This window comes from Anabas testudineus, chromosome 22, assembly GCF_900324465.2.
Source record: "Anabas testudineus chromosome 22, fAnaTes1.2, whole genome shotgun sequence".
Lineage (NCBI taxonomy): Eukaryota > Metazoa > Chordata > Actinopteri > Anabantiformes > Anabantidae > Anabas > Anabas testudineus.
Genome location: NC_046630.1, coordinates 4,708,266 through 4,727,693, shown reverse-complemented (window position 1 = coordinate 4,727,693; position 19,428 = coordinate 4,708,266). Strand labels below are relative to the sequence as shown.

General features: G+C 38.8%; 1 protein-coding gene across 3 annotated transcripts in view; it reads left to right on the top strand.

Moving 5' to 3' along the window:
- Positions 1-18,803, top strand: part of pacs2 (phosphofurin acidic cluster sorting protein 2) — a 47,021-nt gene extending 28,218 nt beyond the window's left edge. The window contains exons 2-25 of one of the 3 annotated variants that reach the window (XM_026339400.1): positions 2,613-2,700; positions 3,153-3,242; positions 4,331-4,456; positions 5,444-5,606; positions 5,895-5,968; positions 6,167-6,247; positions 7,184-7,240; positions 7,362-7,516; positions 7,730-7,820; positions 7,958-8,029; positions 8,422-8,546; positions 8,679-8,811; positions 8,926-9,030; positions 9,139-9,245; positions 9,352-9,506; positions 9,949-10,059; positions 10,271-10,379; positions 11,420-11,452; positions 14,292-14,334; positions 14,445-14,487; positions 14,890-15,025; positions 15,238-15,458; positions 15,745-15,858; positions 16,292-18,803. In XM_026339400.1, the coding sequence (XP_026195185.1) occupies positions 2,613-2,700; positions 3,153-3,242; positions 4,331-4,456; positions 5,444-5,606; positions 5,895-5,968; positions 6,167-6,247; positions 7,184-7,240; positions 7,362-7,516; positions 7,730-7,820; positions 7,958-8,029; positions 8,422-8,546; positions 8,679-8,811; positions 8,926-9,030; positions 9,139-9,245; positions 9,352-9,506; positions 9,949-10,059; positions 10,271-10,379; positions 11,420-11,452; positions 14,292-14,334; positions 14,445-14,487; positions 14,890-15,025; positions 15,238-15,458; positions 15,745-15,858; positions 16,292-16,410 (2,551 nt within the window). In that variant the 3' untranslated portion in view covers positions 16,411-18,803. Of the gene's footprint in view, positions 1-2,612; positions 2,701-3,152; positions 3,243-4,330; positions 4,457-5,443; positions 5,607-5,894; positions 5,969-6,166; positions 6,248-7,180; positions 7,241-7,361; positions 7,517-7,729; positions 7,821-7,957; positions 8,030-8,421; positions 8,547-8,678; positions 8,812-8,925; positions 9,031-9,138; positions 9,246-9,351; positions 9,507-9,948; positions 10,060-10,270; positions 10,380-11,419; positions 11,453-14,291; positions 14,335-14,444; positions 14,488-14,889; positions 15,026-15,237; positions 15,459-15,744; positions 15,859-16,291 lie in introns of all 3 variants that reach the window. The other 2 variants (XM_026339399.1, XM_026339401.1) reach the window with 2 other exon arrangements.
- Positions 18,804-19,428: the final 625 nt, after the last annotated feature.

Genomic DNA, 19,428 nt, shown 5'->3' with positions numbered 1-19,428 from the left:
TGATCTGGACTGAATAAAATGTCATACTGTAATTACACTGAGCAGTGGCACGATTAATTAGCATAAAAACATTGAAAACGACTCAAAGGTTTTACCTCTGCTATGTATATGTATATATATGTGACTAGAATTCAGATTTCTTGTTGTGCTTAATGTTCTAATTTTACCTACAAAGTTCTGATTAGCTTGCTTGTTTTACTTCCATCATAAAAGAGGCATTTCCCTATTTTAAATTCTAATCGTTCCTGCCAGTGAGAATTTTAGGTCACCAATTAATGCAAAATGGGTCAAAACACATCCTCTTACTAATGACGTGCTTTGTCATTACATATCTCATTTCAGTGCTGTTCCTTTAGGCCGATTAGCTCCTAGAGCACAAAAGCTAAATGTGGCTTTTGAGCAGAGCAGTCTGGGCGGCAGATATCACTTTGCTTCTTCTGCCCACGCAAACCAACATCGAGCCACCTAGCATAGCTGAAATAGATGGTGTTGTGGGCTTGGCACCAATGGAAACAGAGTAGAATACAAAACAGAAGCATAATAATGCTGTGTATTGTGTGTGTTTGAGTGCAGACTGAAGACAATGCAAGCTTTCACTGTCTTGTGTCCATTGTGCCTGGGATTTCTTGGGTCGTGTCTCAGCTATAGAAGAGAAAGGTCTTCATTTAGCCTGTTGGGGCTTCTTCAAACCTGCCATTGTCATCACTTGTTCTCTGCCCGTCCCAGTGTTTTCTTATGTCCTGTGGTTGATTGATACCCCTCTGCTACAGAGACACAGTGTCATGTCACTCAGTAAACTGCGGTTTTGAAACCCTGCTGATTTCACCTACTGTCTCTGTTTGTGTTCCACCTTCTTCATAAACCTTTCCCTGTTGTTGAGTGGTCGCTCCTGCTGCTGAATGTTATTAAGTGTTGTGTTTTTGTGCCGCAGAATAATTCAGGAGTGATGTCATTCTAACCAACAGCACCGTTTGCTCTGTTTCATTTTGGAGTAGCAGGATGATAAATGGTTGGCCTCCAGATTGTGCGGACAGCTTGTTCTGAGCAGCTCATCTGAATGATTTAGTCAAAGGAACCAAAGAGCGCCTGAAAAGAAAAGCTCCATTTCTTTACTTTCAGCTTGTGAGGAAGTGTCTCAAAAATCGTGACAGGCTTGTTAAAGCCCCCGTCCTTCCCACTTCCCTAACAATGCCACCCCCTGACTGCCCCGCCACCATCCTGCCTCGCTGCTGCTATTCTGCTCTGCTGGCAGACGCCGGTCCGCTGGACAACTCAGACAGAGTGAGGGCAAGTAAAGAGGATTTAGCTCAGCTTGCAACGAAACCCTAAGTCCACATGAAGTTAGAATAACAAATGTAGGAATTTTGAATGTTTCTGTGATCTTTATCCAATTCTTCAAATGCTTGAGTGACCAGAAGAAAAACTTTTTACGAGAGATAAGATTGTGGCAGCAGGAAATGATCCCACGGGCTGTGTTGAAATGGAAAAGGTCACATTTTTGGATTTTACCAGCATAAATGTCCTAGAATTTAAAAATCACAAGAATAAGTTTATTGGCAAATGCTCAGCGCTGGTTTTCACCTCCAGTTTCTGACCCGTGCAGCTGTTGTTTATGAGTGGATAATATGAACCCACATGCATACAGGTGACCTAGAGTACAGGTGATGGTACAATAATCACCAAAACACACATCAAGGACGGTGAATAAGAAGATACAATCGCTTCAAACATGAAAGAAACACTCATTTACAAATGTTTTGATAAGTAAACATTTAAGTAGACACACTTTTTGTAACACTCAATGTGAACAGATCTTTAGTTTGTTCACATAGAAACTCTACAGAGAACTATGAGAGCTGATGGAGGTCAGTGATGGTTTCTAGATGTGCAGTTAAACCAGGAGCCCCAGAAGAACTATATAATTAATGAAATAAAGCGTAGCTGCAGTCTTTTGAAAACTGTAAGATAATTGTAATGCAAGTCAATTTCAGATTCAAACACACCATAACCTGCTAACGACTGCAGCCTAAACTAACGGTCTGCCCATCTTTGTATAATGAACATGTTAGCTAATGGCTTGATTGGATTCAGTTATTTATACACTGTCTAAATTTAGAATATGTCATAATTTTACATAAAATACAAAAAATATACATATATAACATTTATTAAACATGTAAGAATAGGTGAATAATGAACACAGACATAACAGCGTCGGACCTTTTATAACAACTACAGTAAATGTAATCTTTAGGATTTGTGTACTCTAATTAATTACTTACAATCCTCCAATGTTGAAAATGTGTGAAAAGCTAAAATCCACCAGTGGAGCTAATAAAATCACTGACGGAGTGACCGACCTGTCTGCTCAAATGAAGGTGTGAAAATATTTTACTGCGTTATCAAACCAGCACAGAGGCACAAGACACGTTGATTCCTGTTTGTGTGTTTCCCAACAAACTGTGTGTGTTTTGCTTTCTTGTAAACTGTTTACTTGTTACTGTTGAATAAATAGACGGTCGGCTCGCTGTGCTGACTCATCTGTTTGTGCACATTAGGAAACATGTCAGATGTTGTCTCTCATCATTCTGTTTCTCTGTTTCTTTCTGCAGATTGTGCAGCCTGACTCTGAAGAAGCTGGTTGTGATGAGAGAACTTGATAAAGAGTTGATTTCTGTGGTCATAGCCGTTAAAATTCAGGTACGTCGTCTAAACAGATGCAATATGTTTTTCTACCTTCTAGGTTTTGGCTCATGTCACACGTTGTTTATATCAACCTACTGGGAATTATTTCCAATAGAAACAGATAATATGAACCCGCTGAACATCTTATCCGGTTCCATTTAATCCAAGCCGTCATTTCACCTTAAAACTGCTGCAGCTTAGAAGATAGAAAACGACACGCATTTACTGAAGAATGGTCTGTTTTGGTTTGTGAAATTGTAATACATGTTTAGAGAAGGTGAGATTTGTAAAAACAAAAGCAAATACACTAGTATGGAGTTTTAAAATGTGCTGAATTATTAATGCCCTGGAGTTTTTGGTGTAGAGTGAATAACAGCTGCACAACTTCTATTTCTTTGATTTAAATCCCTTGGAGGAGAACTGCACACTAAATTTAACACAACCCCCCCCCCTTTTTTTTTTAACAGGGCTCCAAACGGATTTTAAGGTCCCATGAGATAGTGCTGCCACCCAGTGGGTCTGTGGAGACTGACCTCGCTCTCACCTTCTCTCTGCAGGTAAAGCACAAATCCCCAGGATGTTGTTTGGTCCATCTGCATCGTTTTCAGCTCCATACTCGCTGTATTTTAACCCAAAGTGAAAATACAGAGTAAACACGGGATGTGGGATGAGCTTTATTCCACGCGTTGCCATGACGACTGTTAAAACCTGCATTGGAAATCAAAGAGATACAGAACTCCTTTGTCTGTATTGGTGCAATACTGCATAGAGATGCTTCTTTTTTCATTTAGTGTGTGTTCAGTGTCATGTAAAACACATGAACTACGACCTTAATGCTAACACATACATGACTAAACTTCTATAACAGTGTTAAAAACCTGAACATTACCAGCATCATTAAAGTTAATGTTAGTAGAGGGGTTGCATTGGATTGGATCAGGCTATACGGGTGTACTGAATGTATTTTCCTCCTCACCTGGGCACTGAGATTTTATCAATAAAGGCTCAAACTTCTTCTTATTCTCAGACTTGAAAACACACTTTTTCTTTGGGGTTATTCCACATGACAGATTTCTGTACTTCTGTTCCTGACTGTGCGTATTATTATTATTATTATTATTATCAATTCAGTTTGGAGTGGGTATCCCTCAGAAAAAGTGTATTTCACATATTTAGCTGCTTTAGAAACAAACATTATGTAGGGGAGTCTGTGTTGTGTTGCAAGGTCACAGCTAATCAAATATGATGAAAAAACAAGATTAGCTTGTGTTTTTAAGTGTGTTTAGGGGTTCATAAGTAACAACCAAAGATGTTTTTCTTCCGAACTGCACATTTAATGGCTCAGAGTTAGTTATTAGAGGATCACTAAGTTAGTTTATATCTGGTAACAGAGTTTTGGTTGTTTTGTTTTATTTTTGATGTCTTTTTCTTCTCACATTGTGTCTTTCTTTGTCATAGTTTTATGTTTGTGTGGCCCTGTTTCTTCCTTTTGCAGTTGATCATGTCTCTTGGTCATTTTGCATCTTCTGCAAAGACGCAGAAAATGCAAAATTACTATGTGTAATGCCATAGTAACACATACATTAATAAACCAAACTGGTTGTTAAAGCTAACAGTTGTTTTTTTCTGTTTGTTTCACCTTCAGTATCCACACTTCTTAAAACGAGAAGGAAACAAGCTGCAGATAATGCTCCAAAGGCGGAAAAGATACAAGAATCGAACTATCCTGGGTTACAAAACTCTCGCAGTGGGATCTATTGACATGGCTGAGGTACAAGAGGACAAGTCATGATTTATTGAAGACCAATATAAGTGGGGAGAGTATGTAGTATGTGTGTCTGTAACAAGGCTCTGACTCATTTCCTTTTGACTGAGTGCTGTGTGTTAAAGTCTCAGAGCGAACAGGAGCAGAAAAGGTGTTTAGTGTCAGGACCAGTATGAAAATATAATGAGAAGATTAAGTGATAGAAGGTTGATATTTATAGGAAACCTGGACTGTCCTCCTCATTCTCACCTGGTACCTGAAATAAAACAATGCTTTTGTTCTAATTCTCCTTAAAGAAGTGAAAACCTTGTAAAAACTTAAGTTTACTCACCCCACAGACAGATTGTTCCTTGTATTTTAAGAAATCCTAGAATACATGAATCAGTGACTTGCTTCAGATGAATATTCTTCAGTGCAAATGATGCTGATACACTAAGGAGTTCCCATATGGCTCACAAAGCTCAGCGGAGCTTATTAAGGTCACATCTCAGCAGCTGAGAGACGGAAAAAAACACATTTTGGCGCCTGGGAGGGAGGAAAGAAAAAAAAAAAAAGTAAAAACACAAAGTCGAGCACAACCACAAGAAAGAAGTGGCTCCTGCTTTTTTAGCTGGAGGATGCAACAAGCCCCTGATTCAACATACCACTCGAATTAGAGTTTAAATTAGCCAACATGATCTCATAGGACTGCACTAGATCACAAAGGATTGTCCAGATTTGGGGTGGTGTTGGGTGGTGGTATCCCTCGTCAAGTAGTGAGGGATCCTGAAGTGACAGTATTGAAAGTATTAATTAGAATGAGGTGTACAGTTGACTCTTAACTTAAAGATAGAGACTTAAGTTAGTGATTTCCTGCCTTTCAGTGATTTAATTTGTGCCTCAATTGCCATCGTCTTAAATATATAATAAGAAATAAACTAAGACTTGAAGACTTGATCAATATTTCCACTACAGTTTCTTCTTTCCCTCATGTCTGCTTTTCTTTCCTTTCAGGTGATGCAGCACCCGACAGAGGGAGGCCAAGTCCTTCCTCTCTGCAGCAACCAGAAAGACATGCTGGGGAAAGTTGCAGAGATCTGGATCTTTTCCCTGTCCAGTCAGCCCATAGACCACGAGGAGGCAGCCCTGCAGGAAGGACAGAAGATCAAATGCTCCGGTACACTTTGCCTCTCATTACCCTCAGTGGTCATGACGGTTAAAACAGCACGAAGCCATCACGATCACCTAAAATGCTCGATGGGCTAAACATAGCAGAGATCACAGGGTTCAGAGTGTCTTTGTTTCTCAGTCATCATGCAGAAAAGTGAATAGAGTAAGGTAGCACTGTATATCATGTATATTTAGAGCCTGGCTGCATATAAAATTTAAAAGGATCATTGAAAAATGCATGAGGCATCTTCTTCTTCACTACAGCCTTTAATCTTTCTCCCGTCTTCTGCTTTAGATAACTACTCAGAGGAAGAGTATGAGAGTTTCTCCTCAGAGCAGGAGGCCAGCGATGACGCCGTGCAGGGACAGGTGAGTCCAGCTGGAAAACATTCAGGCAAACAGACGTTTAAGTGTCAACTTCATCCTTTATCATTTGCAAGTCAACATTTAAGCAATAAGTTCAGGGCGTAAGGTTGGAATAAAATCTACATTGCATCATTTGCTATGGAAAACCTCTGGACTTACAAGCTTAAATGATGCATCGTCTATTGTTTGCCTTATTTTCAGGATCTTGAGGATGATGAGTATGATGTGAGAAAGCCAAAGAAGCAGAGGAGGTCGATTGTAAGGACTCCATCCATCACCAGGGTAAGAAACAAGAATCCATTTAACAAAAGAAGGAGAAACAAATGAATCTAATGAACATAAAGTAAGGCAACATAAAGTATCTTAAGATAAAAGTGTGTTAAAAATGTGTTGAGATCTGGTTTTGAAAAGAGCATAGTGTATGATTCACAGCCAGTTACATGAGCAGTGTTTAGATAGTCCTTAGAGATGTGGTCACATTTAAGAACCACTGTCTTCTAACTCTAACCCACCTTATCTTAGTTAAGCTCACCTGGTGTATTATAAAGTAAAGGTGATAAGGGAGAGCAATCACTTTGACTTTCAGCTTCTTATCTAAAACAGAGGTCTGTGCCGCGGTAGACAAACAGCAGCCAAATCCAGCCCTGCAGCAACCAAATTCCTGTAAAAGCTGGCCAATGGGCAGAGCTACTGTCAGCATTCAGTGTTTACTATAGAGGGATAAGTTTCCGTGTGTTTATAGCTGAAGAATCCAGAACTAGTTCAGGCCCTACAGTTAAAATGTGCTTCTAAATAAACACTGTTTATTTGCAGTTAACACCTCCTTCACTCCATCTTGTGTGTGATTCATTAGCAGATGGTCAAATGACTAGCAAATAATATTAAACACCTTTCAATAAGCTTTAATGAGACGATATAAATGTGTTGCTCAGAGATGATAAGGTATTACGGAGCAGATGCAGGAGATGAAAGCTTTAGAAAACATATGAGACACGCTGCTACTTGATTATTGATTTACATGAGCACACACAGCAAAATCAATACACATTCAACAGTGCAAATGTATCTACTGCCAGTAAAATTACTAAAATGGAGGAGCTCCTGCTCTGTAGTGGCTGTTATCTCGGTATTCGATTGCTGTGAGCACTGTTGTAAATCACATCTAGGTCACAAACTGACTTGTGGTTCTGTGTTTTTTCTCCTGTGCTGCTGTAGCAGCAGAACTTTAAGCAGAGAGTGGTGGCTCTTCTGAAACGGTTCAGAGTTTCGGATGAGGTGGGTGTTTCTGTCGGTCATTGTTCTGGGAGTGTAGTTCTCTCTTGATACTTCACTGCAGGCCTGCTGAGACGAGCTGTAATGTCTGCTCTCGCATTTGTCCATACCTTTATGTGTGAAGGTGCTGGACTCAGAGCAGGACCCTGCAGAGCCACCTCCTGAGGTCGAGGAGGAGGATCTGGACCTGGATAGCGTGGAGTTTGAAAACCCCAGTGATAGCGGCCCAGAGCTGGATGATGACGACAGCGTTCTCAGTACGCCAAAACCCAAACTCAAGTGAGTATGATGCATCTTTATTGAAATGTTTTTTTCGAGCCACAATATGCTGACATGAAATTTCAATATCTTTTTTTCTATCACGAGTATTTTCGCAGGTTTTCATAATTGCAGGGCAGCAGACTCTACCTGCACATCCATCTAAAGTCCTGTTGATACAAACACATTTCATCAGCTTGCTTTACTTCACTCCACACTTTTGGTTTCTTCCAGGCCATATTTTGAGGGTCTCTCCCTCTCCAGCTCTCAAACTGAGATTGGCAGCATCCACAGCAGCAGGAGCCACAGAGAGCCCCCCAGTCCGGTGAGACCAAAGTCACAACAGTCTATAAATCACATAACGCCACGGGGGGGCGTTTGCTGTGAAATAAATGTTTCTAGCAAAGTGAGGTATAATTATTTTTGTTTATTATTTATTTATTCCTCACTGTCTTGTTTCAGATTGACCCAGATAAAACCAAGTGCACTGGGGCTAAGTTTCCAGACGACAGTGTGTCTGATAACGTCTCATTTGTGAGTAGGAACTCTTAGTCCTGCCTGAGATCGATGATTAACTAATATGTGGGGTCAGTGTTTTGGGGGTAAATGGCGAAAATTACTCCTTTTAGGCTTTTCAAGATACAGAAATTGCATGTTTGCATTTTACACTTAGCTGAGGCTCAATGGTCATTTCCCACACAGAGAAAGAAAAAACATTCCAGCTTTTAATGGATGTTTACAGTCATAATACCTAATTAGAATAAATCATAATGAGTAACAACAAAACCCCCCGAGGAAAGCCAAAACATGTAAGGCATGAAAAGGTTCAGTGTTTTGTTTTGAAGAGAAAAATGCATAAACACATCTGTCAGCTCTTAGATCACAAACCCAGTTCCTGTTTTTCTCTGTTTTTGTTTTCCCCACAGGAACAGCCGGAGGCGGTGACTCCGACCACAGAGCTGGAGATGGACAACATGGACACGTTTTTAGAGAGACTGCCACCAAGTGGAAAAATGACCAAGACAGAATCCCTCATCATTTCATCTAACAGGTGAATTAACATCATTTAGAAATAATCCGCTACATTAATACAGTTCATCAGGTTCAGCTCTAAATTAAAATGAACCGCTGCTTTTATCAGTCCAGTCCTCCATCTTTCTTCTTGTGCTGCTTTCGTTTTCAGGCAAGAACCAAAGTTGGCAGGGAGGCGAGGCAGAAGCACATCGCTGAAGGAGCGCCAGCCCAGCAGGCCACAGAACGAGAGGGCCAACAGCCTGGACAACGAACGGTCCCTGGACACTCGCTGCCACCTGCAGGTAGGAGGAGAAAGCTGCAGAATCAAGAAAAACAGTGTGGTGAACATTGTGTGAGGGATATTATTTACCTTAAATGCACCTCATCTAATCATCTTTTCTTTTTTACCTCCTAAGATCCCAAGAAAAACTGTGTATGACCAACTGAACCACATCCTGGTGTCTGATAACCACCTCCCTGATAGCATCATCCTCATCAACACGTCAGACTGGCAGGGCCAGGTAAGAAATAATAATAATATTATTATTATTATTATTATTATTATTATGCACTGTGTTTAAATAAGGTTAGCAGTTTATGATTTTAACCTTTGACTCTTTCTTCTTCAGTATCTTTCAGACTTGCTACAAAACCACCATCTACCAGTGGTGTGCACCTGCACCACAGCTGACATTCAAGCTGCATTTAACACCATCGTCTCCCGCATACAGAGATTGTACGTCTGCCTCCCGCATGCAGCATATTTGTATTTTGCCTTTATATTTTCGGTGAGAGAAAACAAGTGTAGACTGTAAAGATGTCTTATTTATTTTTTCTTCAAGTTGCAACTGTAACTCCCAGACGCCTGTTCCCATAAAGATAGCTGTGGCTGGGGCACAGCACTACCTCAGCGCGGTTCTGAGGCTTTTTGTGGATCACCTTTCCCATAAAACCCCTGACTGGCTTGGCTACATGAGGTTCCTCATCATCCCTTTAGGTTAGTAATAATCTAATTCTGATATTACTTGTGTTTTATCTATTTTGCATGTTTCAGAAGTTTGATGCCCCACTTACTGTAAACAGGTGAGATCATGTCAAAGGTTTCAGGTAGCACCTGTAAAGTGGTTTTGTTAGTTTGCGTCTCAAAAATCTAATTAAATGTTAAAATCTTAAAAAAGAAATGTTTCCACTCATTCCTTTTATGAAAAACTAGTAGTAGATCATTTTGCACAACACCCTCTTTGTGCTTTTATAGCACCAAATCAAAAATGCAGTGTGTGAACTAAAATATGCTTTCAGCCACCTCAATACTTTTCTTATATGTTTACACTCGTTAAAGTGTCAGACTTGGCATGGTAACCACATTGATGATAAAATACCACACAGTGCTTCTTTGTGGTTAAATATTTTCTCATTTTGAATATCTGTCTTGCCTTTAGGTGCACATCCAGTCTCCAAATATCTAGGCACTATTGACTATAGATACAACAGTTTGTTCCAAGATGCTGCCTGGAGAGACCTGTTCCACAAACCAGAGGCACCTGTTGTTGGTAGGTTGTCAAGTCTCAGTGACTGCTTTTTGTTTTGAATGAGAATAAACACACTGTTTCCAACGAACACACCAGAATTTGTGCTATATTTCTGCAAAGCTAAAAGATTTTGATTTTAAATGGTTAATTTAAAACTGAATAAACTGAGGTTTACATGTTCAGATATACAGTAGAGCCTGGACATGTGTATTAAACGTTGTGTCTTTTGCAGCCCAGGAGAACCCAGATGTTGTGTCAAGGGTAACTCAGTACATGGTGGGAGCTAACGGAGCTCACCAGCTTCCGATCGCAGAGGCCATGCTCACCTACAAACAGAAGAGGTATTTTAGTTTTCACCATTTCAGCCTTCATTAAATACATCGGCTCTGAGAAAAACATTATTGTTAGTGAGACTTTAGATTTTCTTATTGTCTATCACAGAAAAGATGTAGTCAATTTTGTTGTTTTTATTTATTTATTTTTATAACAAATGCTTCTAACCACCATTTTTTCCAAAAGGGGATTGAAATTTTCTGTAAGAGATGAAAAATCCATGTTACATTAGTTGACATTCAAAATATCGTTTGTACAGTTTTGGATGAAAAATTCAGGCACAATTATGAGGCATTAGAATCAAAACACTGTCACAGTTAAAATACAATAATCAAAAGTTTCGCAGTAAGAGTAAAACATTTTCACTAATTTACTTTGAACTTAAAGCACTTCCAAACATGTTGAGACCAAACTGTGAGAACAAACTTTAGAGATGCTAGTAATCGGATTTTGTTCTGTTAATCTCAAGCCTATGCTAAGCTAAGCTAATAAATCGCTGTCTGTAGCCTTATAACTAAAGGTTATTAATATACAAGTGGTATATCTCACCATTTATCTGTTTATCAAGAAGTGAATAAGTACATTTTCCAAAGTTTTGCTTTTCATCTATTTTTACAAAAATAAATTTTACTTTTAGTTTTAGTAACTTTAGATGGACTAATTTGAAAAGTATATCAAAACATCTACATTGAAAAGTAATTAAAGTAATTCTGAAACAAGGACATTTCTTGTGAAAATAAAAGACATTTTTCAATATTTGCTTGGTCACTGATGGCTGCTGTAGCATATCTGATATGATATGTACATGTAGTAAATCTGTGGTTTATTCTGTTTTACGTTTGTCTTTTCAACCCCCTTTTTGAAAAACCAAAAAAACAAACAACAGTATACCTTATACTAATGTTGGGTTTGTGTGTTCGCGTGGCAGTGGCGGTTTTCTGACATGGAGGGGGTCTGTCTTCTATACATCACTGTCTTTCCATCACTGTGTGTGTGTGAATAACATGTTTTATCTTTTTGTTGTATGTTTTCTTTTCTTTCCTCAAAGGAAAAAGAGCTTTCATTTTGATTTTGCAGTAAGGTATTGTGGTTCGATTGAGTTTGTTTCTCACGTAGCCTGGTGATTCATGCGCTTCCTATGTGTCGGAGCCATTTCCCTTCAACCTTATCCGTCTTTCATGGAGCCTGCCACTTTAACAGCTGCCTAGAAAGTTGTTCCGTCTATTAACAGCCTGAGCCATAAACTTTCATAAGATAAGCTCTAACTCTGTCATCCAGACCACAACAGAAAGTTGTAAAAAACAATATGAGATTTCTTGGGCCAATTCCAGGTCAGTTTTTATTAGCTGAGACACAGGAGATGCAATAAACAAGAGTGTTGTTGGTTGATACTTATCATACAGACGTGACAGGGGTATCAATATTCTCATTTTACAAAATATCAAACTACCTCTTCCTTTAAATCACGTGCTTGTTTGGTGCACCTCTTCCAAATGTGTGCCACAAAGCTAAATCTGGTCAGAACCTCAACCCAACGTCTGTGTGCTGTTGTTGTGACATCTCCAGGCATCTCAACAGAGACAGAGATTGAGAGTTTCATTGAGAGAAGCAGAAAAGAAATTTAGGCTGATTAAGTGGCAGGAAACCAGATCAACTCTGTCCTCCTTCCTCTTTGTTTTCCCCTCCACCTGCTGTTTCCTCCCACATGTTCATGTGCTTCTGGCCATTCATGTCTGTCTGTTATTTGTCCTGTTTGATGTAGAAACCCACACAGTGTTGGTGAAACAAAAATGTCAAACTGCAATTAACACTAATATAGTTTAATCAGCCCAGTTAAGTTTTTTGCTGGTTTATTTGTAGTTTAATTTCAACATCAAATGTGTCTTAATTTAATGTTGTAATGCTACTGATCCTGTTTCAGAATGACATTATGCAAACCTTTTCCTGGTCTAATGCAAAGAAATATATATCAATGCAGCAACTGAGTGGATATTTTTGCATGTGCATGGATTAAATTAGTTTTCAGAAGAATCAAAACACTATAGCACATCACTTTAAAGCAGTGTAATAGACAATAAAAAGATTTATTGACATGTTAAGTCTCTTTTTTGATACAATTAGTAACAAAATACAAAATTATATATATAGAAATTAGAATTAATAATAATATATACCATACAATAAAGTATTGTCCAGAAAAACAGGAATACAGATTTAAAAATGAAAACAATGAGAATATGGTAGTAATAAGTTTCACAATAAAAACATTATAAAAAGTGAAAGTGAAAGTACCAGTGACAGGACCCTCTAATCATAAAGACATGCTGATGACACTGATATTATTAGTTATTTAATATTCTATGCAAAAGAAAAACACAACATAAAATATACAACAACACTGATCCTATTAACACACAATTATTGGTTTTCTGCTTATTTCTCATATTGAGGTAGGGTGACCCTGGCACCAGTTGTGAGTCCAGATAAAAAATGGAGGGGTTGCAGCAGGAAGGGAGCCCAGCATAAAAACACATGCCAAATTAACGTGCACAAAAGAACTGCTGCTGCTTCAAAATCTGAAAAGGGCGGGCAGAAAGCTGTAGACTTTGAAGGAATATTACACCAAACAAGCGTAATACATCAGTACAATCAGATTTGTTTAAGTTTAGGCATAATCTTCAATAAAATGTATTAACCATATGTTTAAGGTTTATATTGTACAGTAATATAAATGTTAAAATGGTATTTATTCTATCCTGTCAGAGATGCAGGGCTTGATATGAAAAGAGCATGTGTTCATGTGCATAGTTAAACTACATAGACTGACATGCATGTGCATATTTTAACCGCTTCCATCACACTTTGAATCCAATTAGTGGATCGTACACCTCTGACTGAAGTCATGTGTCCTGTCATAATCCATCCCTGGAAGGTGAGGTGAACATAAATCACTCACAAACCAGGCAGACATCTGGCTTTCCTCTCTCTGGCTGCTCTGAAGCTGATAACAGCAGAGATGTGTTGTGTTGGGTAAAAACAGACTGTTACCTACTGTAGACTGTCTTCTCTCTTTCTCTCCCCTCCTCTGTAGTCTCTCTGTTTCTTCCCTGGGGGGGCGATGGCAGGTTTCTTCAAGGCAAGAGCAACAGCCTCTCATGTCATCAAACGCTGTTACATTTAGAAATCATAGAAGGACAATCCTGTAGAGCTCCATTTAGGCTATTTTTCTGGTCGTTGCCAGTAAAATAGTTCACACTGTAGAGAGCTTGTAAGTGTAGTTATGCACCACCACTTACAGGTAGTGCATGGAACCGTAGAGGTTTTGGTAAGGTTGGTGCTCTTCCTTCTCATCCACTTCTTTCTGGTTCAGTAGTTCAGTTGTTCCCCTGGTGGACTTGCTGCCTCCTGAATGCCTTTCCTGACTTTTGCTTTGGCACATCCAGTTTTTCTCTGAAATGACTGGATTGCTGAAGGCTATGAGCTGGTCGAGAGTTTGCATGCTTTCTCTCAGCTTCTCCAGCTACAATCAGGGGCCTGCAGTCAAAGGAGTGAATCTGTGGCAGTCAAGATCTAAAGTCTGGCAGCAAGTGCAGCATGCTCTGTTGATTCTGTTTTGGTTAAAGAAAAATCTGCATAGTTTCCATGCAGTGAAAGACAGTATTTCCAGATGTGAAACACTGGAAATGGTGATCATTAATTTGTCGCTTTTAGTGTTACTAACAGTACATACAATTTCTTCAAATTGTAATCTTCTATGATATTGATTTGGAAAGTTGTGGAACTGCTTGTAGGTATAACCTAGTTCTGTCAACACTTTCTTAATTTAATTTAATTTAATTTCTTTCCCTTCTATTATGACGTTTATTTTCTTGCCTCTTTTTAAACTCAACTCTCCTTTCTCCTCTGCTGCCTCTGCACAGCCCTGATGAGGACTCCTGCCAAAAATTCATCCCTTTCATTGGGGTAAGTGTCATTCTTTCACTGTAATTTGCTGGTGTTTTATCTGTAGGTTTGTAGCAGAGTTGTTGATTTAAATAAGTAACATTTTCCCTTCTGCTTTTTTAATTCTTCAGATGGTCAAAGTTGGCATCGTGGAGCAGACATCTGCAGCGTCAGGTGAGCTATCGTTTAGGTTTTTTTTATAGATGTTCAACATTTTAAAGACAGAAAACGTTATGAAGAAACTGTTTTTACATATGTTGCATTGCATATTAACCTGGTACTAAAGACTCTTGTGTTGCACCAACTTCCAATATGTAATTTATTAATCAAATTAGCAATGTGATTGTATTTACACTATTATTATTCTAACTTATTCTAATAGTGGATGGATGGAGTAATTTTGTATTTGTTTGCTATTTTGTAAGTCCAGTTGCCACTGACTAGCACCTCTGGTATAACCATGACCAAAATATACTGAGTATATAATGGTTATATTGAACAGACTGTTTATTCCCCATACTGTACATCCCTTACTACTGCTCATGGTTTGATTTCCTGTGTTGCTCTGCCCTTCAGGAGACTCTGATGATGCAGCACCCCTGAGCTCCTCTCTGCTCTCATCCACCCCTCCACAAGTATCACCTGCACTCAAAGAGGCATCACCTACCCCACCTTCTTCTCCCTCCATCAACACCAGCTTCTGTGCTTACAGGTATAATGTGATACATGAGCCACGTTGAAATAACTTGTTTTTTATGAGGCTAAAGGGTAAAAATTAACCAGAATGTCACATTCTACAATTATTGTAAAAAAACTTAGACACAATTTCCAACATAAGTCAGAGCAAAAGAATGTTATGTATATATGAATGCATTTCAAAATAAAAGTATTAACAATATTGGCTTTACTGACTGTTTTATGTAGTTCTGGTGGTCAGGCTGAGCTGATGGGGCTGCAGGTGGACTACTGGGTGGCTCCGACAGAAAGAAAGAAAGATGTGGAGAAGCGGGACTCCTCCTCCAAAAACACTCTCAAGTGCAATTTCCGATCGCTGCAGGTCAGCCGGCTGCCATTGGGCGGCGCAGAGCCAAGTCTCCAGCCCACCATGTCCATGACTGTGGTGACCAAGGAGAAGAATAAGAAGGGTGGGTTGAACAACTGGGACGTCCAGGTGCACTCAGCAAGGCGTGCTTTATTTGATTGGGACATCAGGAACCATATGTGTTCCTAATTGAGATAAATGAGAAATTCCACTACTTCACATCAGAGGAAATTCACAGAACTGGAAGTGATCTGCTAAAATCCACTTATGCAGCCTCATTTATTGAACCAAAAGATCAAATGTCATGACAATTTAATCCTTTGACTGCAAAAAGATTGTGAATCCTTCATTTACTCACAGCTTGTGTTTGTGTTGTTCCCTCCTGGCAGTCATGTTCCTGCCAAAAAAGAGCAAAGACAAGGAGGTAGAGTCGAAGAGTCAAGTGATCGAGGGCATCAGCCGGCTCATCTGCACTGCCAAGCACCAGCAGACCATGCTGAGAGGTAATTTTCTGCACAGACCTCCTGCCCTCGCATTGTGTCACACAATTTACACCAGAGACACTGAACTCTTCATAATGTAGAGAGCAGGTTTGACATCTGATTATTCAGAAAGAAAATCCGAACATTAGTCAGTCCCAGCTTTTCAATATGGATATTTTGTGTTGCTGGATATCTTTGAGCTTTTGGATGCGTTGTAAGAAGTCACCATAGGCTCCGAGAAATTTTGATGGGCTCATTTTTACCAGTTTCTGACATTTTAAAGACCAAAAGTTCAGCTAATCTAAAAAACAATCACACAGCGGGTTGAATTGCAATTTAAAAAACGGCAGAGCCCTTTTCAAAACACATTTGTCTGTAATCTGCAGTTGGGGCTATTCAGGATAACAGGATCATTAACTCTACTGGTGTTTGGTTTGTGTCCTCTCTTCTGCAGTGCTGATTGACGGCGTCGAGTGGAACGATGTCAAGTTTTTCCAGCTGGCGGCACAGTGGTCCTCACACGTCAAACATTTCCCCATCGGGATATTTGGACACACAAAAGGCCCTTACTAGCAGCACCTAAGAGACTGAGTCACTGAGGACAGCTACCCGTTCCCTTCCCTCTCCCTCATGGCAACAGCTTTTAACCCCCTCCACTCTACTTCCCCCCTGCACCCTTCTTCTCTTTTGCTGTCTTAATTTAAGTTCCTGCTTTCCACTGTTGCATTCGTCCCATTATTTAATCTTTTGCGTGTTTTTTAAAATTTTCTATTTATGTAAAAATGTCTTGAGGCAAAGCTGCCAAGGCAATATTTCTTTATTCTGCTTTTTAAAAGAAAAATCCTGCTGATGTTTTATAGACTAAAAAAACCCTAATCAGATAAGAATTAGAAATGACTTCTAACCTTATTGTAACTGTACCTGTGCCCAGGCGTCACCCTTTGCCATCAAACCATCTTTATTTGGTGGGTTTAAGCACCTGGCTAGCACAATTAGTCAAGAATATATAAAAAACAAGAGCAGTTTCCTTGTAATGAAGTGGAAGAGATGAGGGTCCTCTTTTTTTTTTTTTACTGTGATGAAGTGATTTTTAATTCCAGAGACTGAAGAAGAAAAAATACATCACCCCTGACCTTTGGACTTCTGCACTCAGTCAGTCGTCTGATGTGCAATAGACTAAATACTGTCTGAGTGCAATTCTGAATAATAACCTGGAACTGTTAGAATATCACACACTGCTCTTAGTTGTGATTTTCACTCTGTCTTTTCACGTCTTGCAAAACTGGCTCGAGGTTCGAAGAGTTCTGCTTCAAAATTAGACTGAAAATCTGCTTTAAAATGATAAATAGCACAAATAAACCACTTTAATAGATGGCAAACACAAAGGAAAATACAAGAGCTAGATGAGAGACCTGATGACACTTCCATGTCTGTACTGTAAAAACAAAGCTACTGTGTTAGCTTAGCTTATCTTAGCTTAGCATAAAGCATAAACAAATCTACTAAACCAAAGTTAAAATAACAGGTTGTATTTTTACGGGGGAATCAATAAAAATATTGCAGCACATAACCTCTAAATAATCGCAATTTGATGTTTTTATTGTGCTCTGTTTTCTGTACAGATTACACAAAAGGGACGTAACTTATTTCCTCATATCCTTTCAGTATTTGTTTTTGATTAAAAGTAACAACATCTGTCAACCAGCATTTGTATAGATCACAGATTAACGTCAGTATATCTCATTTGTTTAATTCGTACCAAACCTAATCCAGCTAGGTCTCTAAACTACATGTAATCTAACCGCTGCTGGCTGTAACTTCATATAGTATTCAGCATGGAGACATGTGAGTGGTACTGATCTTCTCATCAATGCTCTTGGCAAGAACATACTCTGTATGTTTATTTCCCAAACAACTTGCACTTTACAGGGTGCTTTCTTTGTGTTGAAAGTGTTAGGATTGATTTTAATTCCCTGACATGTTTGATTTAGAGAGAACTCTTCGTCCTCGCGCCCCACACTCCTCCAACACACTCCACCACCTTTTGCTAAAAGCAAATGTTACCTTTGCCAAAGGAAATACTCGTCAGCTGCAGCTCACTCATTACCTGTGTGGTGTTATAGATGACTTCATAATGTAGAAGTGAATGTATTGAAGGTACCTTAATGTAAAGCACTTTTAAATGTTTGTCGATTAGAGGTTTTAGCGTGTTGAACCCGCCCTCGAGAACCTGCAGATAGGACTGACTGCGGTTCAGAGGCACATGGACAAACACTGTATCTGTCATTATCTGAGCTCATCAACAGCACAAACAGTGGTGACATCGCATATGGTTCATATGCAAAACAAACTGTATTTTCTTAGTGCTGTCTAATATCACTTTAAGCTCAGTGTGAAGCTTCATTGAACTATTTAGATTTTAGTTTAATATTCTCTAAGGTTAGGCTAGAATGTGTACGTGATCTTAACATTTCAAAAATGTTCTGTCAGTAGATTTTGCTCAATCTTTATTTCACTGTTAAGCAAAGTAAAAACTATTTTGCTTATAAATTTTCTTTCAGTAGCAGTTTCATCGTAACCTTTGCCATTTTCTTAATAAGTGCCTAAATTGCTTAATTTTGACAAATCGATATAAATAAATATTCCTGGCTAACATGGTGCTGATTCTGGTCTGACAACAACAAAATATTTAAAGATAGTGCATTGAATTTTTATTTATTTCTTAATACAAAGACATGCATTCAAGCCTGTTTATTAGAAGGAGGGGAAAATAAAACCCAGACCCAGGTTTGAATGAATTAAAAAACATCAACGCCCATTCATGTTGAACATATTTGTTTCTCTGTGTAAAAGATGTTCTGTTTTTTCATGTTGTGTCGGAGAAAGCTTGTTAAAACTGAAAGTTCCCCTAAAGACTACCACTGTAATCCCAAACACTGGGAGTAATAAAACTAAAATATACTCTTTTCTTTCCACGTGTGAGTTACTGAAATATTTTTCCTACTCAAGAATGTGGTGATAAAAATAATAGTAACAATACATAGAAAAAATAGTCCAGGGTAGTATGACAACAAATGTATGACATAAATAATGAGGAGTGACGACTGTTTTCATTAAAACTGTTTTGACAAGATCTAATTAGTAGCTTTTCTGGTTCTTCCAGTCAAAATCACGTGATCTTCATCAACGGTAGAGTAACAAAAACCGCTCTTTTGTTTTCACAACTGCTGCTTCCTTTGTGAAGAATGACCTTTGACCTTTCATTTAAGCCAACATGCTGAGAAGTCCTTAAAATGCTAAAGGAAATGTAAATTTAAACCCTGACAACTGCTGAGGGAAAACTGTGTGACAGCTTACAAATGTATGAACCATGTGGTGAGATTGTTGTTGACATCTGTATTAATTAACTAGTAGTAAGCAGGTCAGTACAGTAGAAGTATTAATGAAGTAAAACTGCTTATTATTGGCATTATGCCAAATTGAACGGGGTGCTTTATTCAGTGTGTTATATCTGCTAAAGTATGATTGAATCATTACAACTGTTAATACTTGAGCAGCATTTTCATTTTTTAGCAAGATAGTTTGATGTTT